This window comes from Anopheles nili, chromosome 3, assembly GCF_943737925.1.
Source record: "Anopheles nili chromosome 3, idAnoNiliSN_F5_01, whole genome shotgun sequence".
NCBI classification, from domain to species: domain Eukaryota; kingdom Metazoa; phylum Arthropoda; class Insecta; order Diptera; family Culicidae; genus Anopheles; species Anopheles nili.
The window spans coordinates 35,545,524-35,571,937 of NC_071292.1; the positions used below are offsets into that span (position 1 = coordinate 35,545,524).

Sequence of the window (26,414 nt, forward strand, 5' to 3'; positions counted from 1 at the left end):
TTCGAGTGCGAGATTATTGTCATGCCGGTGGAGTCGCTTGCTTGTAGAACGTGCTCATGGAGAGATGAACGGAGCAATCTTTTACGGCAAATGTATGTGCTGATGAAATATTCAAATTATGCACACTGCTGGGTAATCGGAATTCGAAAATATACACCCGTGAAGTGATGGCATACAGAGAGATAAGCGAGTGACTTACGATTTTGTAATCGAAATTGCGTTTCAACATTCCATGCGTAAATTCTTCGTTCTCGGTAAAGTGTATACAATTATCTGATTAATTTTGGGTTGCTTGCTTTAATTTCATCCAGGAACGGTAAGTTTAAAGACTAATAACCAAGCTTATAAAAAAGGAGGATACAAATAAAAAGAGTGAAACGAGAAACTAAGCTTGTTTTAAAGAGCGTAAACTTAATTTATTTTTCAAAGCGATTAAAAGGAAAAAAAAGCTTAAAAGGAAGAAACATACGTTAGGATAAGTTTGAAATAGAATAATGAATATATTAATGAATAAAATTTAGAATTTTCCATACCACAAGCAAAAATAAATGATTCCTGATCCTTTCGATTCGAGGGGCAAATATGGGAATTTTTGTTTTTCCTTTACAAACCTGTACTATCCTAATACCCAACAAATTATATAGCCATGCCATATGTATACACATTATGCATATATCCATCCATAAAAGTTGTATGCGAACTATTTTTCAAACAAAAGGTTTTTTGTTTATCCTATTTTTTTAATAAAGGTTCATTCTTTAGTTCTGTACATTGGATAGTTTTCGTTTGGAGAATCACGTTATAAATTTAATTTTATTCATTCAAACGTCTACATGATGCGGGATTTCTGCTTCTACATGGATTGAAAAGTGATGGACTCATGCGAAACGTTAGAGCTTGGCAGCCACTGATTTACGATACAGCGCCACCAGTGGACACTAGCGGAAGCTTCCACCCCTTGCGGAGCAGATCACGGCTAAAAGGTGCAATCCGTTCCCAGAGGGATAAACGATAATTCTTTCCAAGGATGATATTACGGAGGTCTCTCACGCTTTATTTCGTTTTTATTGAAACACTCTGTTCAACACAACCAACGTAATTCAGTTCACTAAATCGAATTCGTCCAAAATCAATGGTGTCTTCAAAAATGTTCAACATTCCCAATATACCGTGCATCCCACCACCAAGAAAGAAACATGATCCCGCCAGAAGCTAAGTTACGCATCATCATTAATTTATTTCGTTGTAATGTCTTTATTTTTACATGCATTGTGGTCACGTACACCACATACATTCCTTAGGGCTGTGGGGGAGTAGGGAGATGGAGACAAAGTCTTAGCTACGAGTGTTGTATAATTTTAACGCACTTGATTTTAAATACTGATATCGCTACCGTTTAACATTTTAAATAACATAATCGCTATCGTACCTAACCAAACGCACTTACGCCTATGTCTCTTGCTGTGGATTTCTGTGTTCTTTTCACGTACCACGTTTCTGAACGAAATCACGTACCAACTAGCAGCTGTTCATGCAATCGTATGAAATCATTTATCGGTGAAATCGCTGTTTTCGGTGAGAATCCTGAGTAGATCGGATCGTTGAAGGAGTAGCGTTGGGTGTTAGATTTTCTTCTTTTCGTTTCGGCCAAAGAAAGTGCGTACAGATAGAGATGTTGGGTTTTTTTGTTTTGTGATTCATGTGCAATTCCAAAGGTACAGCAACCATTACGCACTGGGGCTGGAACGTGTGCATCGCTATGACGCCTGCACTCGTGCAGCAATGCATCATGCACTTCCTGATGCTATTTGACTAATACAATAACAAGCATTACTCCTAAGCGATAAACTACCTGAATAAATAACGAGAAATCAACAACTTTGAGTCGCCGCGTAGAGCGCGCGTTGCTGTCCTTTTTTTCTTCTTTCTTTTGTTTTTCACGCCCCGTGTTTTCCTTGCGCCTATACAAAACCTGAACCATCTACACTCGGTTGGTTGGTTCATTTTCTCGCGATCATTGCACCATTTGGGAAGGACACCATGCCCTCTGTTGTTGGCCACTGGACGGCACGTATTGTGTGTGTGTGTATGTTGTTTGAGTGTGTGTCGGTGTGTCGGTGTATGTGTGCATTTATGCACCCTGCGTTCCGTATCTTTTGCACGATGAAACGTTAGTTCAAATCGTAGCGGAACGGCATTATTTCGTCGGATTGCAATCTGATTGCTAGTGCTATATCGTTTCTTTGGTCGTAGAATGCACCACCCACCGGTGGGCGGTGTTCTAGCAGAAATGTCCATGTGATCGATCGCCGGATGCCGATCCGTTTTCACTTGCACTGTGGCGCCCGCCCCACCCACTCGCAGGATCTGGTGGCGTGGGTGGATGAGCGCGCTTTTTGTTTTCCCGACCCAGCGCAAAACCCCACGGGATTGTTCCCCTTCGGGTTGCACGGTTTTCGCATACGATAAAATAATAATAAATTCTCACTCTTAAACGTTAGTATTGTACATGTCCCGGGCTTGTCGAATGAAGGAAAAACCGCCTACACGTGGTATTGTATATCTCTAGTAAGTACGTCGAACGGATGCTGGCTGATGTGCTGGAGGGAAAATACGAATGAAAGTGTGATGGGGCGACAGAAGAGATAGATCATCGTCCTCGTCCATCCGCCGCTCGCTCGCTCCTTTAGGCGGGAGAAAATTTCCCGATCGAGCCATCGTTGCTGGGCGGTCGATTCGTGGGAGTTGTGTCGCCTTTACTGCTACTGCTGCCACTGCTGCTGGTCCGAACCGGGGGTGTTGCCGACGGTGGTACACTGCACAGTGCACACGGGCAAGGACCACCCAATTTTTTGGCCAACATCGAGCGCAACTTCAGTGCCGGGCCCAGCTTCATGCCGAGCGAGTTCGTCAGGTGTTCCTCCGTTAGTAGCGGCAGACCCGCACCATCGATACTCTGGTCACGAAAATTCTGTGGATGAGACAGGGAGAGAGAAAGAAAGAAAAAGCCACCGCGGCACGATGACGACGACGACGGCGGTATTAGTCAATTGCCACACGAACTTATTCGAGCGATGGTGATATCCCGGTGGATTGGTGCACGAGCGGCATGCCCCATTTTCAATAGACAATAATTCGCGAAGGAGCCACTTGCCGAAAGTCGAAATGTTGCTCAACGGCCACATGATCGCATGTCACAAATGTCACTTGCTGCACCCCCGGATCGAGCCACTGTAGCAAAGGCAACCCTTAAAAACAACAGGCAAATAACGGAAAATGGGAGCAAAAAACAAGCTAGACACATCCAACCAACCCAGTGCACATTTTGCTGGAAGCAACAAGGGCCCGGATAGTGGAAAACAAACGAAAAACCCCTGTGCGCCTCTCTAATGATAGCGTCTGCTGAGTTTGTGCATCCTCCGTGGCCGCGCAGGGCATGGCAGCTAAAAATGTGCGGGCAAAAATGGCACAACCGGAGGCAGCTCACTGCCTCGGATGCATACGATCATGCAAGCGATCATGCTCCTGTGCCCTATGTAGGCTTTCGGCTCACGGTTTCATACGCGAGTTGCAGGATGAAGCAATCCCCGATAGCAAACGCTTAACCAAGACGGAAGGATGATAGAGGGATCTCTCGTGGGATCCGGGATTATGCATATCACATCCAGACGAGACCAGACCATCCAACCAGCGAGTGATCTTCCGACATCCGACAACGTGCGGTGTTGTGGACTTTGATAAAGGAAGGGTTCCGTTGGCACGCGCCTTCGGGCTGTCGGCATCACGATCGTACCATTAAACGATTTTGTAATAACAGACTGGGCTCCAAGAATAGGCAGACTGCGCTTTTCGATCGTCCTCTTACAAGAAGATCATGGGGCGAAAAGGGCAGCAGCGTTTTTTTTTCTTTAACTTTTGGTTTTCGTTTCCCCCCGTTGAAGCTGATGCCATTTTGAAGTGATTTGCAATACGCTCTCTTCTCTAATGCATTTTTGATGGGGTTTTTGGATCGGTGTTTGCGCGTTTGCGTTTGCGAGTTAGAAGAGGTGCAATTTGAAATGATGCTTATGTTTATTTTGTTAATTTTTTCGCCATCTTTTCCTTTTTTTTTGCAGCAGGCATCAAAAGTGATGCAGCGAAATGCCCGATTAAAACCATCAGCGGGATGATCGACACGATCACTTAACAAAAGCTAAACAAACACACACGCGCGGCACAATTAAGAGCATCACAATATTTACACCCGGCACGATTCAAATCCGGAGCATACGGTGCATATTAATCCGCGTCATTTCCCGGATCGCTCTTAGATAACCGAGGCGATCTTCCCTCGCGTCTAGGAGATATAGCTCCTACGGCTGAATTGCTTCCGAAAGCATGCACACATACTTTTTTCTCTATTTCTCGTTGTTGCTTTTACGCCCCTATTTTCGCGTCAGAGAGCCTCCAGTCCAGGGAGGAGGCGTTGTGTTCCGGTGCATTGCACATGCACCTTTTTTTTATCATGTTGCTCCGCTCGTGCCAGTGTTTAACGCGCCGGGAGCATTTTAACGAACGATGGTCTCGGGGAAGCAAAACCATCCAGCATTAAAAACGAACGAACGGTGATGATGATTATGCCGGTGGTGATGGTGATGGTGGCTCGGCCCAATAACTATCTGCCGATCATCGTCACGATCATCATGCAGCTGACTTGCATTTATGCTCCAGTTTTACGCCCCCATCCCGAAAGAGAGCAGGCAGGAAAAGCAAATGTAATCTATCTAGCCTTCGTGGCGCAGTCATGAGAAGCTCATTGAAAACCGTTTCGGTAGCCAAACACAAACCAATCCCGGGAGCTGTTTTCCATTTATATTGCATTTACCCTCGATACCGATCAGCTGATGCGATCGCGCGGGCGTTTATGCCGCTTTCAGTGGTCATCTATCTCACTGATCATCGTTGTTCAGCTCGTCATATGTCTCCAGTCGGTTGTTGGGAAACACGGGAATCAGGCCCCCAAGACCTGCGAGAAGGACGATCCAACGATGAATTGCACTTCTAACGCGGATCTCCTCACAAAAACCCGCTACAAGTTTCCTATCGCTTGCGGTCGCCTGCACTGCAGCCTTGGCGATTTGGAAGGCCACAATGTTGTGCTGCGTAAGCGCACTGCAACTACTGCAGTCCTTCGAGAACACGTTATTCAGATTAGATTATTTACGAATTCCGAACCCCTCGCGGAAACCAGTCAACTGTGACAAATGAACTGCGAGTCCCGCATGACGCACAACGCTGTCTTACTGGCCCCTTCAGGCTCGCCGAGGACTGCCACTTGCTGCAATTGATTATACCCCCACACACACACACGCTCGGAGGACGGCTTGACCGCGAGGTGTGGGGGAGTTTCAGTTTCATGACACCACCGCCGTTTGAAACCGATGGCCCAGGGAACCGACCGTGTAATTAGCGCTTTCGCGTGTCTTTGGACGCGATCGTACATTCTGAGCTTTCCGAAGGGAGTTTTTGCTTGACTTAGTGGCCACCCCCCTGGGGCCTGTCCGTTTTACCCCGGGAATCAATCCTGGGGCTGAGACTTGAGTTGAAAGGGGATGGAATCTCTAAATAGTGGCTATTCCGGCGGCCCGGTTCTAGTGCTGACGACGACGACGACTTTGCTGATGGTGTGTTTTGGAGCAGTTTATTTATTCCCACTCCCCCGGGTTTTTTTTTGCATCTCACTCTCTCCTCCCACTCCCGCTTTATGCATATGCACATTAAGGAAAAGCCCTCGAAAGCTGGAGAAAAAGTGCACGTCGTGTGCGCTCGCGCACCAACAACTGCAATTATGCTTATACGCCTGGGTAGCATGCGCGAGCTGGCGCGTGCACTCGTGCACTGCATCGTTGCACCAGATGCACCACCACCACCACCACCACCGATGGGGCTCATTGAGAATGAGTGATTGCCCCGTGCAGCCCCGGGTACCGTTTTTCAGGCCGTTTGCCAGGACGTGCGCCCCGGAAAGACGCCCCCTAAAACGAAACGAAGAAAAAAAAGTGAGCCTTCTGGGAAGCTCAATCAGCAGAAACCGGCCACTCGCTAGGATCGATCGGTGGACAAGGAGGGCATAATTTCAGCTCGCTCGGGTTGCGTAAAATGGGCCGGACTGCATCCGTGCACTAAAAAAAACCCCACTCCAAACGAAAAACAACCGACAATTTGAGCTCCACTCGAAGCGCTTACGATTGCTTTACTCAATGAACCTCTGGCTAGGCTGGCTCGTTGGTCCGTTTACAATCGGCGGAGGGTTCGTTCATAAATCTTATCGCGGTGGTCAAACCCCGATGGCTACTGGCATCCCTGAGATAGGTGGGCGCTCGCTGTTACAAATTGCAGCCCCGTGCGGTGTTGGCAAAGTGCATTCAGTGCAGTTGGTGGCTGCATCGTGAAGGAGAAGGAGGATATTCCGAAGATTTACTGCCAGCTCTAACTTCAATCAAGCACGCGCTGTTCGCTCGCTGGTGGTGTTGGTGGTGCTGTACACGTCAATTATCTTAATAATCATATTCAATTCCGCTGTTTGCCTTGATGAGAGAGGAACAATCGTTTATGTAGTAATCGATTTGCCTTCAGCTAGTTCATTCCGTTTCCTAGCCCTAGCTAGTTTATCGCACTGAAAAACGCACTGAAACCCGCTTTGACACGAACGTTGAGAAAGTTTGAAAAACGATAAACTATTGCGCACACTAAATAATCATTTCCCTACGACACCATGGCGGCGATTTTCTCAACCCGGCGGCAATCGACGTTGCAATGTTGCGCATGTTCACACCGTTCCAACCGATCACAGAATTGGCCACGTTAAATGGCGGATTAGGGACAAGACGGATGGGACCAATCTGCCCCGTATATCCGCGGTCCTCGGGTTCGCGGTTCATTTCGCGCTTCCACGCAATCAGTGTTTGATTGAGATCCTTCCAAAAGGCTTCTCTTCTAGCCGGGGCGGGTTCACGTCCAATGGTTCCCAATACGGCCACCGGAGGTCGGCCCGAACCCGGTGGTGGGCCGTTAATCACCCTCCCGAACCACCCAATGTCTCGGCGATTCATTTATTCCCGCTTTTGTGAGTGGCAACAACGTTTCCGCCGTAAAAAGCAATAAATCAATGCACTCGATATAAAAGCCCGCGGAGAACATGCCGCCCGGGAGCCGTCGGGTCCATCAACCTGTCCGAACCTCCGGTCCGGATCCAGTAAAACATGTTTGCGATAAGGCTCGAGCTAATTTTCTCACAGACCCTTACGTGAGGATCACATGGAGTGAAGCGCTGCAATCATAATGCCGATCCGAACGGCCAGAAGTTTTTAACATTGTCATCGTTCGCGATCGAGATCGATAGTGTGTAATCCGATGATTAAAACGTTTTTTTATTTCCTTTCTATAAGATGCTACCCCAAACCCCGGCCATGGTGGAAACTGTGCTGGAAATTTGTGCAATTAACCGTTAACCTGCGTTCTTCGCCACAACATTGTAGCGCAAGTGTAACACGAGACGCACGCGCAACAGCTCCTTTGGCGCCAGCTGGAAAAGGTGCATAATGCGCCCAACAACAACAACAACACATTGTAGCTGCTACTTGATCGCTGATGCGCTTTGCCACCAAACGAAACGACTCCCTGAGGCCGACCGGCCATCCGTGCAACGGAAATTATTGTGATTAAAACCCGTGCCATATACGCATAAAAGATAATGCGCCAATCGGAAACGCGTTCGATGGTGCTGGCTGCAAGATTAGTGCAACATCCACCGGCAGTAGTTGTCCCTTGGGTGCTCTGTGGATATTGTGGACCGACAGCTTTAACATGGCCGACGTCAAAGTTTAGCCCCCCTTCGGGAGCGGTGAATGATTTAAAGAAGCGGTTTAGGGTTGATGCAACAAAAGCAACAAAAACGGCTTCCAAAGCCACGACAACGTTGCACACACACACACACACACACACGCATCAGGTGCAAGCGGCATCGGGGGTGCAAAGTGTAATATATTTGCTTGTCTGCAATCAAGCTCCGATGCACCGGATCACTCGATCTTCGCGCTGGTCTTCATCGAACATGCGCTCTCGAGCGAAAGGCACGGGCCAATAAAAAAAAGGGGAAGGCACGACGAGAACAAAGCTGCTCTCGATACTGCAGCTCTACAGCAGCAACTGCAGCAGCGGCAGCAGCAGCAACAGAAGATTGCACGCTCGGGGGCACATTTTAATTCTACCGACGCACACACACACACATACACACACACAAAGGCTGCCGTTCATCCTGGGTTCCTAGAGGTCGTAAAAGGTTAGGATCGAACGTCTAAATTGAACGCGATCGAGAACCGGGATCGGGTGCAAGAGCACGGACGTTCGCATTCCCCGTCGAGTGTTTCGAGAGGCTGCAGCATGTGCTGGTGTTGGTGCCGAAGGGCACACTGTGACGTGTGCATTCCTGTCGGTGGTCAAAATGCAACCGTGAGCACTTTTGGACGATCGATCACTTTGCCAATGAGATCGCGAATATCGAGTTCAAGCGACACTTTAGACTATGTGGCAATGGAAATACACTACGTCCAGAATCCAATAAACCGATGAGTTTAAAAGGAAAGGAAAAAAACCTCCCATCCGGAGGATCACCTCACCAGACGGGTAAAGGTGTAAACCCAGCATGATACCGGTAGGCTCTGTGGCTGCTCAGGAAGCATAATATGCTGCAGTAATTCATCGGAAATTACAATCACCGGAGCGCATCCCGCGGCCCGATCGTGTGGGCCCCCTTTCGCAACCCCTCTCGCCCACACACACACACACTTGCGTGGAGCAGCGAAAAGCGACGATTGCATCTCGCTGGTGTGTCCGGGTGGTAGGGCACACGGGCGAAATAATTGATCCCCGCGGCTACTTGAATAAAATATTTGCTACACATTTGCCCGAACGGTGTATGGACGGGTTCGTCGCTTCACTCGCGCACAAGTCTCCATCGGGTCCTGACCCCAAAGACCCCGGGGGGATGGATGTCGGTTGTGTTTCGGGATTCCTGGAATATCTCGTCGCCACAGCAAAAGCCCATAAAATAAAGCCCCATTGGTTGGTTGGCCGGATTCTTGATTAGAACCCTTTGGCGTGTGCGAAAAGCTGGGCGGATCCTGCCGTTGTGGCCACTCTGGCGAGACCTTTGGCCCGGGGGCAAACTTTGGGCTTGGAGGTTTTTTTTTTTTTGAGCACGCAACCCGCCAGCGACGGAAGAGAAGGATCGATAGAATTTTTAATGAACGTCCCCGCGCGCGGAAGCGAAAAACCTCCGTGAATTCTCGAAAGATTGACGATCGACCTTGGATCTTGCCCCGGGAATGGGGTCCTGTGTCGTGGAACTTTCGCGAATTGAAGGCGAAAAATCGCCGCCCGTACACACGCAGCAGACGAAGAAAAGGGACAAAAAATTAAACGCCCTACGGGTACGCGAGTATCCTTTTTTTTTTTTTGGGTCGGGTTACGATCCACGCAAAACGTGGTTTCGCTCGTAAACGTTAGAAAACGAATGGCGCGCGTTGGTTTTTGCTCTTTTTTTTTGTTGAAAAGCTACAGTTCAGGAAAAGCCAGTTCCGTGAAATCCTTCCAGTCACAAAACACAACAACAATCACCGATCCCAGCGCGACGGGAGCGAACGGATAGAATGCACGAAATTTTATGCTGATGATATGTTGCCGCACCAAAGGCGCCCCGAGGACATTCGGCTGCATTCGAGGAAGCGGCTGCGCAAAAGGCCCTTCGCCTTATGACAAAGGGCTTGCTTCAAAGTTCCACCAAACCGCGAGAGAAAGAGTGAGAGAGAGAGAGAGATGGAAGACGCCTTTTACTTTCTACTTCGGCGGGTTTGTTGGACAGTTTTATCGTCCTTTCGCGTTTCGCGACGGATGAAAATGAGAAAGTTAATCGTACCGCGCCCAGGCCAGGACTTTATCGACGCGTAATGGGCTCGTGAGCGAGGCTCACTAATTCCAACGTTCTCGATCGCGCGCAGTCTTCGAGGAGTCGCGTCGGGATTTAAGCTCTTAATTAGTCGCAACAGCGCACCACACAGACGCACGATCGACCGACGAAAGGACACCAATAAGCGGGTTTAACCCGTGATGATTGTACTCGAAGGGGCCCCACCAAGGGGTCCTTTCATTTCTGGCCCCCTTTTTGTTTCTGCTGTTGCTGTCTCCTCATCTTCCTGCAGTTCCAGCGCCCAATCTGGGTGGAATAATCGCGCATTTTTTACTTTTATTCTTCGCTCCGTCAATGTTTGCTCATCGAGCCACGGATCCACGCATGGCATCGGATACCTTTCGCGTCCGTGTGTGTGTGTGTGTGTGTGTGTGTGTGTGTGTGTGTGCACTTTTTCGCGCTGCCTTTCGCTGCCTAATTAAGGTGAGAGTAAAACACTTGTTAACCTGTCGAAACGCATTGCGGTAATTAACTTCTCTCGTTCGCAGATGATGGAGAAGAATTAACAGTTAGGTTCGACATTCTGAAGCGCCTTCACCTCGAGGGTTCGTTTGATTTTTGGCTCCACGATCGCCTGATTCGTTTGTTTATTTTGTTCCATTTTTTGTGTGTGAAGCTTCTCTCGCAGTTGCTTTTAGTGCACTTGCACCCGAACGATGCAACGCCACACAATCGCTGATGCTATCGATTGGAGTTCAATAGCTTAATCTTAATTTTCTCCTCCTTCGCCCGGTAGCACTTTTCCACCGAAAAGGTCATCACCAGCAGCCAACCAACCACAATTACTACCTCGCGGTCGGTTAAGCCTTGCACTCTGCACGAAGAATGCACCTCTCGCTGCAATCGCGGCTTCTAATGCCACAACGCGCTATCGTGAAGCGATCTTACGCGATCGCTAGGCAATGGAACGACGATTAAGGAGTCGATCCCTTCCCACCCATGGGGTGCAGCAGAACTTTACGTTTTAACTAGCCCTAGGAAAAGTGAACGGCTGTGGGTGTGTGTGCTTAAACCCGTTGACTAGGTTTTGCTCCCTTTTCGTTGTCCGTGCGGTGTGTGTGTGTGTGTGTTGGAACCAAAGGAACGCGATATAACTTCCTCAACCAGAACTGCCTGTGGTTTGGCTTCCGAAGGGCTTATCCATTGGCGCATATCGACGGCAATCTAGCGCGAAACGAGCACCACCGTTGCACCCATCAACCAGAAGCAAACGAGATAGTGAGAGAGAGAGAGAGAGAGAGAGAGCGGTTGTTGCAAACAACAACAATAAAAAAAACGGCAAGGAGGAAAATACGGAACACGCTTGAAGCATAATGCATCTGTTCAATGCGCCTCCTCGTCAAGGCACGCGTTCAATTTTGTTTTTGCACCCACCACGACGACGAAAGGAAGAAGCTGTTTGGAAAAGCATCGGATCGAACGCACCGTCAAGCATTTTGTGGGTGCAGTAAAATCGAGTGTTTTTGGATGCAATTGTTACTCTGTTTTAGAGGCAGCAAAAATCGGGTGCTCATGGATCAACGTTAAACAACCTTCCAGAGCTTGCAGTTGTATCGGAACGAATGCAAACGGAGGATCGTCGTGGACATAACTTTCCTCCCGGTGATGAACGGTGGTGAGCAAACCAACTCAGAAAAACCAAAACCACCTGACGTGCATGAAGCAACATTCCCAGCGAGACGTGAACGGTTTTCCCACCGGCATTCCGGCGATTTCTCCAAAATCACAGAACAGATGTTCGGGAACCGTACTGTTTGGTGTGCGTGTGTGTGTGGGGGGGGGGGGAGGGGGTTTGGTGGGGCCGCTTTGTTTATATTTCGTCCTCCACACACCACCCAAAAGCCCACCCACCGATGGTTCATAGGGCTTTTGCTCTACCAAAACAACAGGCGCGAAGATCTCGAGAGTCTCCTCTTCGCCGGTTGGATCATCGATGGAAGCTTGGCTACTTAGAAAAAGGGGAGAGAAAAAAAGCCCATCTTTGCGTCAGATTCACTACCGTGCGCGCTTTCGTTTCATATATATTTTCTGTACCGTTCTAATTCGCGCGCGGGATCTGCTTCTGAAGTCAATTAGGGTTGCTTTTTTTTTGTCGGAAGAAATCACACCATTTCGTACTGGCGACCTTTGACGGGGGTCTCCCTGATCGTGTGGAGCCCCAAAAACCCAACAACCACCCAAGGGCTCCCCCAAACCCAGTTGTTCCCAGGCCACTGGCGGCGCTGCGTAACGAATCCAATTAATGAGAACTAATCCCAATTCCTCTTCCCTCTGGTGGCCCACCCAGTTACAGTAGACCACCGCGAATCGCGTCTGGAAGATGGTGAATTAATAACAGGAAACGTTTTGTTCGAGGTGCGCGCGCGTCTCGCGGAGCGATGGCTATCGGAAATTTGGTGGGCACACAAAAATAACGCACACACGATGGTCGGCAGGATCCAGTAGGCAGTAGGGCCCACCTGGCATAGGGCCGGGCCGGACAGATGACCGGAAGGAGACGCGCACCCATCTCCTGAAGAAGCTCGCGCACGATCACACGATCGCGTGGAATGTGGGATTCTATCGCAGAACCGGGAAGCAAAGCACCTGTGCGTACGACGAGAAAGAAGGCCCTAGGTCGTGGGCCTGTGGGTCAGAGGCTACGAGGAAACCTGTTCTCACCCGTGGCGCACAGAATTTATTTCGAGAGCTGCTGAATAATTCATCTCGTGAGGGGCTTTGGGTGAGTTTATTTTCGACGATCGCACAACAACCGGTCTTCGCGCGGTTGCGTTCTTGATTTGGCACGCAAAGAGCAGAGAAGTTCAAAGCTGTGCTGTGACCAACGCCTTCTCATCCATAATGCATGAGGGTGGTGTTGCGTTGTTATGCGTCGCGAAAAAAAAAACTAATCTCTCCCACCGAATAGAAGCCCCAAAAGATCATAGGTTAATATCGCAGGCCAATTTTCTGGTGGATTCTACGCGCTCGGATCTAATTGTGGACCACTCAGCGAATCTCGTACCTCGCGCAGCTGTTCTCAAGGGAATCTGCCGGATTAGGAGGCCATGGCTTTTATTTTTTTCTCTCCTTTCCTTTTTGTTTATTTATTTATTTGCGCTCGCGCGCCCGCGTGTTTGTTACGCAAGGGCGCGGGTTTTGAAGAAGGACTAATTAAATTACGCGTCCAGCCGCGCCAATCGCGCCAATCGCACCAAAAAGCCGCACAACAGAACGTCATGGCCACGCCCTGCCGTGGCTGATTTTAAGTCTAACTGTTGATCCCAATCAAGGTTCACGAGGATATTTCTGCCACCGATGTCAATATTCAAAATCCTCCGATACCGGCATCGAAAAACAAAACGGTGGAGAGAGAGAGAGAGAGAGAGAGAGAGAGAGAGAAGGAAAAAAGAAGCAGAGAGGGGGGATCCCCAAACGGGTTAACAATAAATAGCGAAAAAGGTTAGCATTTGCATAAAACTGTTTCTCTAAAATCCGAAGAAACAAAACAAAAATACCACCCCAAATGGGGCCACATCGGCTGGCGCGGGTTATTTTATCGTTTGTGAATGGTTTTTGGCGGGGATTTTCGTTCGGCGAACCAGTTCGGTGGTGGTGCTGCCGATTTTTCGCTGATATTTTAGGCCCAGTTCCCCCTCGCTGACCTCCCAGCTTTCCCGGCATGACCCAAGGCGGCACCCAGGTGGGTGAGTTTTCGAGCCTAATTTGTCGAAAACCCGCGAGACGCAGCAGCAGGTTGCGTGGATCGAACCCGTGTGTTCTATCTTTGGCATCGACGGTCTCCCACCCCAGATATGGGCCGCACATAGAACCTGGAATGCAACTAGATGCAACTTGCAAGCCGGGACGGGTTCGATGCAACACACAACAGGGCGCACATGGCCAGTGTCAACGGTAAAACGGGATCACGCTCCGTGTATGGCCATGATGGGCTTCCCCACGCGATGAAGATCATGGGGTTGATGATGCTGATGCTGTTGCCTTCGTTGGGGCAGGGAGAAGAAAAAAAAACTCGCGCTCTCACACACACACACACATACGGGGGGAGTCGTTGAAAACCGGGCCGGTGACTTGGGGGAAGAAAACGAGATCAAAGTTCTCGCTCCAACCCTCCCTAGGAAGAGGTCTCCCTGAGGACGGACGCGGCGCGGTGTCTCTATCCTTGAACTACCGCTGCATCCCTCCCCCCGCCATCCCTTTCCCCGGAAAGGCATCCGATCTAGCGGAGCTTTTTTTTTTTATTTTGTTCAAAAGCGACGCACGGGCGGAACTCGTTCTTCTTGCTCTTTGGTGACGCGCGCGCTCTCTCGCGTCGTTGTTGCCCTTCCAGAGCGCCTTTGGAGCAGGTTCAACTCGACCTGGCTGCTGCTGCCAGGGGTCTCCCGATCAAGACGTGGCCATAGTTCGAGACACGGGATCAATGACATCTATCGTGACATCGAGATCTGGTGGATCTTGTTCTTGGCTGGCTCCCTTCTATTTCCTCCTCGCCAGTGTCTCGTGGCCGGGGGCATCCTCCCAAGAAATGAGACTTTTTCTTTTCTTCGCTTACTCACTCACTCTTTTCGTCGTTGCGCTCTCTCGCTCGCTCGAGACGGGGCGCACACGCAAGCCGTTTCCAAAGCACATCGATCTAATTCTCCGCCCCGGATCGAATCATGCGACGCCCGGAATGTAGCTCTTTCCGCCGTTTAACCTTTGCAGCCCCCCAAAATCCGCTCAAAGTTCAACTGACCGACCAGACCCCGACCGAACTCGGACCTCCATTGGATGCGCAGAGCATGGGTGAAAGCGCGCTAGGGTCGTATGGACGCGTTGTTTTTTAACGCCCCTCTTCTAGAGACCCCAAGGCGGGATTTTTTTTGTTGCTTTTCCTCACGCACCCGATGATATTTAAGCTGCCCCCGGTGAGCTGCCATTTCTGATAAGCCTGTTAGCAAGCAAACACACATGAAAGGAGACCCGCCTCGGGGACAACCTAAATCCATGCTAACTGATCCACGGATCTTCCAACGGGTAAACTGGTGCACGCTAAAGAAGGAGTATTTCTTCTTTAGCGGAAATATTTATTCCCAAACCACCGATTTGTTTACGCCGAGTTTGGCAGTTCACAACGCTCTGCGCGTCTACACGCTAAAGTCGACTTCTTAATGCGCCCAGAAAACATCCCTGACAGAAACGACACGGGCACACGGACACACGGGCACACGAGCACACGGAATTTGTGTTCACGCTCACGCGATAATTACGATTGACAGTTCCAGCTCGACGACTGTGGCACATGGCCAATTTCGCGTCAACCGTCGTGATCTAAAACGCGTCCGCCGCTAGTAACCACACACCGAGTCCTTCCTTCCGGCCAGTTGAAACCTCGCATCGCGCCAATTGCCTACACACCGCGGTCGGTAAATCATGTGCAGGCGCTAATCTTCGCCGATTAATCTTCGCGCGCGGCACCTGGGCAGGCGAAACGTGCGCTGACAGGATCCAATTTTCCGAGTTCCAAAGTGTCATTTGTTTGCGGCCCTCTGGCGCCCAGCGCGGCCTTGCCATGACCGGGTGTCTCCGATGCTCATGCGGAGGAGGACAACGAGTGCGCTGTCTCTCTCTCTCGGGAAGGGGGTGCATTTTTGCACCCCCAGTTTACGCCCTCTGTCCGAAGGGTTCCCGCTGTGCTAACGGAACGGAACTGGCCCGTGGGGCACGTGAGGGCACGAATTGTGCTGCCGTGCGAGGGCTACCGGTGGTTTAGTTTGGTTTGATCGTGTACAACCTGCTGGTGACCACCGGGTGTGGAATGCGTTCCGAGCGGGTTCCGATCTAGATGATATCATAATTTTTCCCTTACCCAACCCGAGACACCGGTTGCACACCGAATCGAGTGACCGAGGATCCGGTCCTCCCGGGGTGGATTGTACACGTTGTTTTTTAGCACGTTTTTCCGCTTCCATTTCCTAGCGACGAAGGGCGGTCAAAGTAACGGCTTCCACTTCCCACGAGCAGGACGCCAAACGACGATCTTGGGGACGATCGTGGTCAGATGCCAGATGCCTGAACATTGCACCAATACAGTGCAAATCCGGACCGTGGTGTGCGGTTTCCCGCTTCGACCTGTCTCGCGCGCTGTCGTCGCGATCATAGCGCGATCGTTGATTGATCAAATCCCTCTCTCCCTGGCGCTGGGGTGATAATAACTGGACGTTTGATTTATGGAAAATCGCGCGCCAAGCTTCCAGTAATAATGCCTTGCGATTCCGTCATGCCTACGCCGTTCGTTAACGTTGCTGTCGATGGTGATGCTGTAGCATGATCGTACGAATTTTGATAAGCAGCGTTGACCGTCGAATCTAAAGGCGGTTCGACAATTTACTCGCATGTAGCAGCGGCTGTGAAGTTGATTAAACATTGTAAAAATTGCCCTGGTATTTGCCTCACTCTATTTAGAGCGTAATCTCTCACACGAACCGTGCAGAATGTGTCTAATGAAGAGCTTTCTTCAGCAATCACACCGTTTAAACCGCTAAAACAACCATCGATGACAAGCATCGTCACAGTAATGTGCGAAATTACATCAATCACTCGTGTGCCTGCCGCTCTAATGCGTTAGATAAACAGGATAATGCGTGCAATTAGTCGGTCAATTGAAGAATCCAATCACACACACCTGAGTGCGTGCCTGAGCCACACGATAAGCGATAGATCCAGCGATCACTAGGCCTAACCCAACATTACACTCGCCTTTGTCACTAATAAGCCTCATAAAATTAAATATTCAAATTTCAGCCCTATCTAAACGAATAATTAACACCGTTGAACCTGTCCCAGCCGGGTGATTGCAGGCGTTTTTGCTGCGGCGATAAGAAAATTTAATCAATGCGGCGACCTCTGTCATTACCGTGAGTTATCACGTTATAATTTGAGCTCTCCTACCCGGAGGCGGCGGTTATTAATTATTTAAATTCGCCCTCCATCGCCACGCCTGCGAACAACCCAGCGTTGCTGCGATTGATTGTACACGGCCCAGAGAGTCAATAAAACGCCTCACCACAATGAAAGGCGGCTTTGTGTTTGTGCGCGGCGCCTCCACAACCGGAAGCTGCGGAGGGAAAACTTTCTGCAATGGCGCCAAGAAGGGGGCCGCACGGTGGAAAACTCTCCTTTTCCAAAATTAACACTTACAATAACTGCTTCCACATCAAAACGATACACAGCCCAGACCCGGTTTTCTTACGTTTCCCACGGCCGGCCACAGAGATTTCGATGCAATGTGCAACAATTATTGCGAGCTGGCACAAAACCTTTGCTGAAGTGCCGCAGCAGCAGCAGCACCAGCACCAGCTACCGATCGACCGGACCCCATTCGATTCCGGCTCACGCGGCATGTAATTGGTTAAGCACCTAACGAACCTCCTGTTGCAGGTTGCCACTCGTTGCTAGTTCGTATGGAAATCGACCGTGGGCCGTGCACCAAAACCAGCAGCATTAAAACACAATTTAAATTGAGAGATTAACCGAACAAGACCGCGTGCGTGCCCCCGCTCATGGAACAAGGTAAGGAGGGAAGGGCCGAGGGAAAAAGATCGTATTTGTTTTCCTTCGTTCGCTGGGGCCCCCGACCCGGCGAATGTTAATCTTACAAATCGATAATAAATGTGGTACGAATGAGAGTATAATGGTTAATAATACTGTTACGATCGTAAAAAGGGTGAAACGCTTTCCGTGGTTATGGTGCGGGAAAGCGAGTTCCCGTCGGGGCCAACATGCAAAGCCACCATTCCAGGCGTCAGCGAGTGAACCGACACTAAGCAGATGAAGTTATGAGGCAATGTTGGAGCTTGCGCACTGGCTCTAAAACGACCGATCGATCGAAACGAGATCCGCTCTAACCAAGGCTGCCTCCTGGCAAGGGAATTTGTGTTAAGCGTCTATCGATCCACTCTAAAGTATGAACTATATAAATACCACCATCTCAACCAAACACTGTCCTCGATTGTGTAAAAATCGACGATCACGACACCCACGATCGATCCTCATTTGTACGACGATGAAGAAGGCCTGGCGCCACGTGAAAGGTGGTGCCGTTGCAAACTCACCTCCGCCACGGGATGCGCGCTCGCTAATTTGCACCGTGTGCATCGTGCATCCAAATGCATCGCATCTCTCGTAAGTGCATCGACATCGATTCCCTCGATTTACTTCCCTGCGGGGCCACGAACACACCCTCTTTGGGGGGTGGAAAATAGCATCCCACCCCTCGGGCTCAATAATCGCTTTCCCAACCTGATGGTCGCAAAACGAGAGCACAGCAATTGTTGCTGAGGTGCTGAAAAACACAGAGGAAAAAGGCGCTAGGCAGCGTGGCAGTCGCTCTTCCGCGGGCCATTTTGCGATTTGTATGGGAACCGTTTCATCCCGCGCAAGTGGGCAACAACGAGTCGTTTTGCGGTCGAAAGGATTGGCCTCGAAAGCTCCCGGTAGCATATTTCAACACTCGTGTCACGTCGACGAAGCACGTGGCGCGTTCGAGAGGCGAACACTCCCGCCCAAATGGGGGAACCGCTCCCGGGGAGTGTAATAAAAGACTTCAATCGTAGCACAAGCCGGGAAACTGCCTGCAGCGAACTAGTGTTGCTCCGGTGTTGCCTTCGAAGCCTCCACCAGAACGAACACCCGATTCCCGTAGACCGTAGGAGGTAAAAGGTGTCAAGAAACGTCTTAAGCAGCTTTAAATGAGCCCCATAAAATGCCAAATAAACCTGTCGACGCGAGCCGGCGGTGCAGCGCGCATCTGCTGCAGAAGAATGCACTACACACACAAGCCTTCCTTCAGCGTTGCACCCGGACCTGCGAGGCCATATACAGCACGCCAAGACGTGCCCTCGACGAGGACTTCAATCGTGCGAGCTAATTGACTAACTAGTTTTATTGCTTCATCGACGGCCACGACTCCGAGAGTCCGGCACCGTTAGACTGTTGTGGCCACGGTTCGATGACACTTTTCGCTCACCTGGACGTACTCCGCGCAGATATCGATGCTGGCAACAAAGTCACACACGTTGTCCACGGTCCAGGCGGCGATCTCCTCGACACGTGCGTGGCACTTCCGGGTCGGTTTGAGATCGAGCGAATCCGCGGACGGCTGGCTGTTGGTGGAGCTCGGTGCTGGGGACGTTTCCTGGTGACGGCTCGGTGTTGGGGACAGCTTTATCCGCTTGCTGCCCGACGGTGTCGTGGCGCTCAGATCCAGCGGGAACGTGGACAAGCCACTCGGTTCCGGAGCTCGTGAGGGTGATTTCATCGGACCGCTGGATGCTGCCGTTACTGCCGACGAAGCCGGAGGTTGGGTGGGAAAACTGGCCAGTGGGTGGTGATGGTTCGGGAGCAACCCTGGAAGGTAGCCAGCACCGAATGGCGATGGAAAGTGATGGTGACTCGCAAGGGCTGATCCCGGAGGAGATGAACCGCGTGAAAGGGAAGACGACGACTTCCGAAGACCACCACCACCCGTGTCCGCTTTGAGAATGTTGTGTACATCGGATTCCTTGGCTGCCCGTGCCTGAGAATTAAAATGAGAACCGAAATTACACTCCAACGATCCTGGGACGACCGATTTGTGCGATCCTTACCAGCGTCACCAATGCCTGCGTGCTGCTCATGTCGATCAGGGGCGGGAAGACGGCCGATTGGAATGGAAGACCCGAAAACAGCGACGTCATAATACTTGGATTAGGTACCTATTCCGGGAGACGGATGGAACCGACAGATTGAACGTCGATTAGACTCACGTGCAATGGCGCACATTCCGATGGTGCAAGCGTACTTACTTGAGTGGAGGTAAGTGGGCTGCCCTTCTTGCCGGTCAACGAGCCCTCCATGTAAGACTTGGGCTGAGTGAAGCGCATTTTTGGTTCAAGGAAAGCATTTTTGATATTCGATACACTGTTTGGGGGAGAGATGAAAAAAAAATATATATATAAAGAAGGGAGCAAAAATGGGCATTCGTCCTACTGCCGATCAAGTAGAGAAACCTCCACGGACCGTTTGAATAAGAGCCTTACACAAGACGTAAGGCGTCAAGGATGTTCTCTAACACCTGCCACACCCAAAGTTCGTTAAGTTCGCTAACAAACAACCAAAACATGTAAGCGTGAATATCATCCGCTTAGAAAAAAGTAGATCACATTTAACAATGCAAATATTATCACCCGCATTTGGATGACAATGAGGCGAACGTGTTTAAAACCCCTGTTTGAGAGTTAAGCAACAAACCACATTGGTTGTTTGCCCGCTTGATTTCAAGCTCTCCCTTTTCCGGTCATGGCTCTACAAAATCCCTGCCCCAAAAGGCGAATTTCGGCACGGTTCCAAAGCTCACCACGCTTGTAACCCTACACGACACACGGTGAAAGACTCACTCATTAGTGTTATTGTTGTTATTGTTGTACTTGGCCGCCAGACTGCGCATAAAGTCAGAGTAGTTGCGCGTGTGGAATTCGGGCCGTCCGACGGAGTTCGCCCCACCGGACCCGGAGTTTGGAGACGGAAGTAACCCGCCGGTCGAAATACTGCTGGAAAAGCCGCCCGGATCGCTCGCATGCATCGTTTGCGGTGGCGTCCCGGAGAAGGATGACGGTGTCACACTGCGGGACCTTTGGCAGAAGAGAAAGAAAAAAAAAGGCAAATAAGAAAAGGGGGAACAGACACACACACACACGCACACATGAACATGTAAAAATAAATAACACCAGCGAAGCGTGCTGTGGACCGACCGAGCCGGTAAGAAGTATGAATTGCTTGACTAATTACATCTGTAAGTAGCGCGGCGCTTTCCACCACGTTCTTCGCCGACGGCCATCATCATCATCGAGTGGAACAAGCAAAAATCGGGAACGGTAAACAAATTGATAACCTCCCGCCCCCCCTCAAAGAGGCCTCCACTCATGGTGGTGGCGCAGAACAGAGAACAAAAAAAAGCAATGAAAGCTAACCTCCTCTTTCAGCAAGACGAAAGATGAAGACAAAATTAATTTTGCCCCCGTGGCGTCATGAGCAGTGCCCGCCCGGCGAGGTGAACACCTCCCCCTAATGGCGAAAATTCTTTCTTCCATGGGCCATTCGATCGCAGGGACACATAAAGGGGTGCGCGAAACAACGCGAGATTGAAGCCCGTTCTCGACCGCCACAACGACCCGTCGTTCCTTAATGAAATTAACGATCAAGCTTTCAAGTTCAATAACCGAGACTGATGAGCGAATGTGACACCGTGCAATACGATCCGTCGACGTCGACATCGTCGTAGTTGTCACCGACGAGAAGGAGGCCGGACCTCTGATACGCTTTTAATTACGTGTCAACCCCGTGTGCCGGTTCCAAAGGGGAACTTTCGCGCCGCAACCCACCAAAATGGCGCTAAATTTCACACTTCACCTGCTCGAAATAACACCCTGCACATAGCCGGGCACGCAGGTGATTTATTAAAAGTTCGTTTGGTGGAAGAAAAAAATGCACAAAATGAACGAAACGCGAAAAGACCCACCCTTTGGAGGCCGATTGGGGTCGTGTTTGACGTTGGAAAGTCTTCCATCCACCGATATAAACAAATGCACCGGAGGTCGTCGTCATCACAATGTTGCACCGTCGGTGCCCATAAACGCTAAACCCGTTAAACAAAGCGATGTGCCCCTTTGGTGGCCACAGCAAAGGTCACCGTCGTAAACCCGCGAGAGGGGATGATCAAACAGCGGCGAGATGTTTCGCGCAATAAAACTTGATTATACGACGCGATGGGTTGACGTTTATGACAAATTTACTAATCCCACTGTGCGCCCCCCCATTAGCGGTTGATGGAGCAACGGAGCCCCATTCGCAGGCCAATTAGAATGAAAGAAACCCCGTCACAAGACTAACGGTGTAATGTGGATCAATCATCGCGACTATTTGGTAAATTACACCACACCACCGACTCCGATGATGTCGTCAAAGCCAGAGCGCCAGTTTCCATCACGAAAAGCAGCAGCAGTTCGTCCCTTCCGGATGTCCAGTTCACGCCTCAACGGGTTCGTCCACGAGGGCTAATTGTTTTCTCCCCCCGTTCCGTTCTCGTGATTCGGTGTGAAAAAAGAAGTAACCAGCCGGAATGGTGGGGTTTAAAATACGATTCGTTCTCCAAAATGCTGTCAAACGCAGACACGCAGGTTCATCCGGAAGAGGCTGGTCTCTTGCGTCTCCATTTAGGTCGTTCTTCCGCAGCAACAAACAGGTGGTGCATTCTCGACTTGTCGTGGCCAGGCCAAGCAAGCAAGCTAAAACGATGACGAAAAAAAAATAGCCCCCGACTGACCTCGGCCACGTCAGTTCAACGGTCGCGAGCACGCGCGCAGACCAAATTCAAATCCATGCCCCCAGATCAGACCAAGTCTATCTCTCTCTCTCTCTCTCTCTCTCTCTCTCTCTCTCTCTCTCTCTCTCTCTCTCTCGGGAGGACGGTGACTTTCCTTTACGGCAACTGGCCGTCCGGCGAGAGACGCACACGGAATTACCCGGTAAATGACGGGGAAAGGTAAAAGTAATCAAACATGACCATCACACCGTCGTCAGCTCAGCCTCCTGTACCGTCGGTAGCAACCGACCACAGCCGGTCGCGTTCTCCGTTCCACCGGAAAGGTCGTTTCACGCATGTCCGTGTCGTAAATCAAATTAGTCATAAATTTAACAGTCGGTGGCAGGCCGGACGGCGGACACGGTGCGGTCGAGGCGGATGCGATCGTCGGACCACACGTTTTACTGACAAATGACTGTTACTGTCGTGTTGCGGTGCTGAAGCTACGTGGAGTGGAGCAGCGTAACTCAGTTAACTGAAAGCTCCATCCTCTAAAGTGCTCCCGTTGGCTCGAGCGACACACGAACGCGGAGGACGTGGACATTCGAGAAGCATAAATCTGTGTCTCGCGCATAAGCTGGATCGCGGACCACTGCAAGTGCCCAGGGGGCTCGTTAGTCGACACCTTTGCTCGTGTCGGCCACTTTTTGGCCAGGTGATCTGGTGCCAGGTTTTACCCTCACTCGATGAAGGGAGATTTTCAACGATCAAGTACATGCCGATCTTTCGATCAGATGCGACTCTGATCCTCTGAACGAACAACGCCATAAGTCTTTGACGAATCGCTCGATTCGCGATCGGCTACTCCCATTCAATTAGCCAATGTTCCGGCAATGTCTCGATCACACAAACGATCACCAGACACTCACCTCGATGCCATCGATTGCGCGTCATTCGTCGGTGGGCTGAAACGCTCGCTCTTGATGCTGCTGCTTCCGTGGCTCGTGTTGATGTTGTTGTTGTTCGTGTTGCTGTTGTTGTTGTTGGTGGAGGTGGTGCTGCTACTGTTGCAGTTCTTGCCACTTCCACTGTTGCCAATTTGGTTGCCATGCAGCGAAAGTGCACCATTTCCATCGCCGCTGCTGCTGCTATTGCTGCTGTTGCTGCTGCTGTTGTGTCCGCTACTGCCACCATTGTTGTTGGTCCCATTGCTCATGATGCTGGCCGCTATTGCACTAAGGTGAGCTCCTGGACTGACGCCATTTAACCCCGCCCCAACACTACCACCACCGCCACCGGTGATGTTCGTTGCGCCATTTTTTATCAACGCCAACTGGGATTCGATCGCACGATCTGATCCAGTGCCACCGCCCGGATCACCGGAACCACCATTGCGGTACTTCTCGTAAAATGCACCCGCGGATGTGGAACCACCACCCACTCCACCCCCGCTGCCAGCTCCTCCACCCGTGGGTGAGTTTAGGTACTTCTTCCTGTCGTAGATTCGCTCGCTCAGCATCCTGTCGAGTGTGTGCAACTTCGAGCGCTGATCCTGACGCCGACGTCGAAGGAGAAGTTGTTGCTTAGTGTCACTGTTATCAGCACCACCACCACCACCGATGGTGTGCTGCTGCTCGTCGTCCTCGTCGTCGTCAGTGTCGTTGGTGCCACGTTTAGGAGTCACGAGATCGCTCAGCAATCGCTGTGCTGCTGAGCTTGTGGTGCCACCAGCACCGATCGAGCGATCATCGCACGGAACCGTAGAAAGCCCTACAAGTCCACCGAGAGCCACCGGGCGACCAACGGAACCGGCTTCGAGGGCTGCCGCAATGGCGCTGCTGCTCGTCAACTCGCCCACCGATGGTTGCTGGTGGAGAAAAGCTGCCGCAGCCGCCGTCGTCGCCGTTCGTGTGATTGATTTCCGCGCTTCCCGTCGACGATCGCGCCGGGAGTGCGGAGAGATGCTGCTGGAGGCCGCTGGAGACGATGGCGACGATGACACTGACGCTGATGAAGCCGATGACGACCGAGATTGATTTGATGACGCGCGGTGGTGCTGGCGCGAGTTCTGTCGCGGATGGGCTTCTGGTTGGGCTACGAGACCTGCTGCTGCTACTGCTGCTGCTGCTGCTGCTGCCGCGGCCACCAACCGTTGCGGTAAATCTTCATTAACCGTTGCTTCTCCTGCGGAAGAACGAATGGGCGAGGAAAGAGAGCGGAAAGAAAAATACCAAATTAGATCGATTTATGGGTGTCCTGCCATCGCGATGAACGGCAGTGCATCATTGGCTGCAGTTTTTGCTGCATTTCTGTGCCCAAGCGAATGAAACGCAGCATGGAAAGGAAGGATCTTTTTCTCACACCGATGCGGGCTCGCGGCGATTAAACAATTTGGCCAAGGGGTTCGACGAGTCGATAATGATGGACGGAAAAAGGTGACAAAATGAGCATTTCTTGTGGGCAGCCATTGCTAGGAAATGCATCGTAGCCAACGATCAGAGAAATTGAATGCAATTCGACCGCAGAAGGGGTCTGCTCTATCTGCGAACGATATGCTGCATTCTTGAGGCTTCCATGTAAGATTTGCTGTCATGATACACCATGGTTGCAGTAGATGCAGTTAGAGGTCATAAATAGATGGGATTTTATGGACTTCCAGACATCAAACGGCCGCCAAAATCCCCTCTTAAGATGATCAGGACCCTGATGTATACTTCTTGAAATTTTACTCACCATGTATTAGCATGAAAATATATCATTAAGGATATGGCTTTACAATGAAGAAGTGATCACTGGCGCATGCATCAGTCCTCGTGATTAAAAAGAACAATGCATCCTACGATCAGCAATCAACCGAAAAAGAAGTCACCCTAACAAACCTCCTTAAATGATGCTCGTTCACACAAAACCCAAATTCGTCACCTTGAATCGAGATAAATCGCGCTAGTTCTAGTAAACACCAGCTCCATTCGTGCAACATACTTGCAAATGGGTGGCGTGGTGGTTCCATAAAATCATAAACGAAACGCCGATAAGCCATTTGACAGCACTTCACGCCACTGGAGACGGTCACGTTGCACTAATCGAAATCCATCGAACGAGATAAGGAATAGGCTAAGTTACATTGAATCAATAAATTAAAAAAAAACGCCAACAAGCAGTATATCGGTAGCATAATATCCGGTAGCAATGGGCGTCTTTCGTGTTTGCTTATTAACGCAACATTTTGTTGGCTCGCGCGTAGGCTTTCAAGCGTTGGAAATTAATATTATTTTGCACTCATAACGACCAGGTGACTGCCGGTGCTAGCTGCACAAGGTGGAAAGATTGAGAAGATAAAAGCACACGCATTTATATCCATCCACCATCGGCCTTTTCTCGCTGCTCGTCATTGATGGACGGCTGCACGTCTATGCTCTGCAGAACGCGCAAGAGGGATTAATCCGACGGTACATTTGAATCGTGTAATCCTGACCATCCTGGCGATGGAAGAACACAATCCCAACACGAGCAACATTGTGTCGATCGACCAAAGCCACCTACACGGACGTCTTGTGCTTGACTTTGGAAAAACATGAGCTGACATCGCGTCAGGGTCAACACCAAACGCGAGTGGGCAGGTAGGTGTGTTCTCCGGATATCTGGCCGGATGCCAGACGATGGTGAAGAAGTCGAAGGCGAACCTCAGCCACCTCATTCACCGTGGCACGGAACGAACGACACACACCACACCACAGCAGCATCGTTTGCATATCATTATGCATCGCGCGCCCGTGTTTCCAGACTCGAAGGGTGACTGGAACCCGCGAGAAAGGACGTACAACTTTATTTCACTATTTGCTCGCAAAAAAAAAATCCCCACCAGCACACCGACGATCCTCGGGAAAGCGCAGCAAAACGCTGCTCGACCTAAAGTTCAGCGCAATGCAGATTAAATTTCTCGATAATGCTAATTTTATTTAATACACTCGTCCCACCCACAGCCACCACACGTCGGGACCGTTGTCTTGATAGGATCTCGCAGAGAACACGCGCTTGTTGGTGTGTTCCTCGTGCCAGCTTCCCATTCGAGCTCCGCGAGGGAAGGAA

At 50.4% G+C, this 26,414-nt stretch overlaps 1 protein-coding gene across 1 annotated transcript in view; it reads right to left on the bottom strand.

The window, feature by feature from the left end:
- Positions 1-2,686: 2,686 nt before the first annotated feature.
- The window catches only part of LOC128724153 (uncharacterized transmembrane protein DDB_G0289901), a 40,329-nt gene continuing 16,601 nt past the window's right edge, over positions 2,687-26,414 (bottom strand). The window contains exons 2-7 of the mRNA XM_053817918.1: positions 23,255-24,503; positions 20,422-20,655; positions 19,831-19,945; positions 19,633-19,740; positions 19,014-19,562; positions 2,687-2,971 (exon numbers count right to left, since the gene is read on the bottom strand). Coding sequence (XP_053673893.1) covers positions 2,687-2,971; positions 19,014-19,562; positions 19,633-19,740; positions 19,831-19,945; positions 20,422-20,655; positions 23,255-24,503 — 2,540 coding nt within the window. The remainder of the gene's footprint in view (positions 2,972-19,013; positions 19,563-19,632; positions 19,741-19,830; positions 19,946-20,421; positions 20,656-23,254; positions 24,504-26,414) is intronic.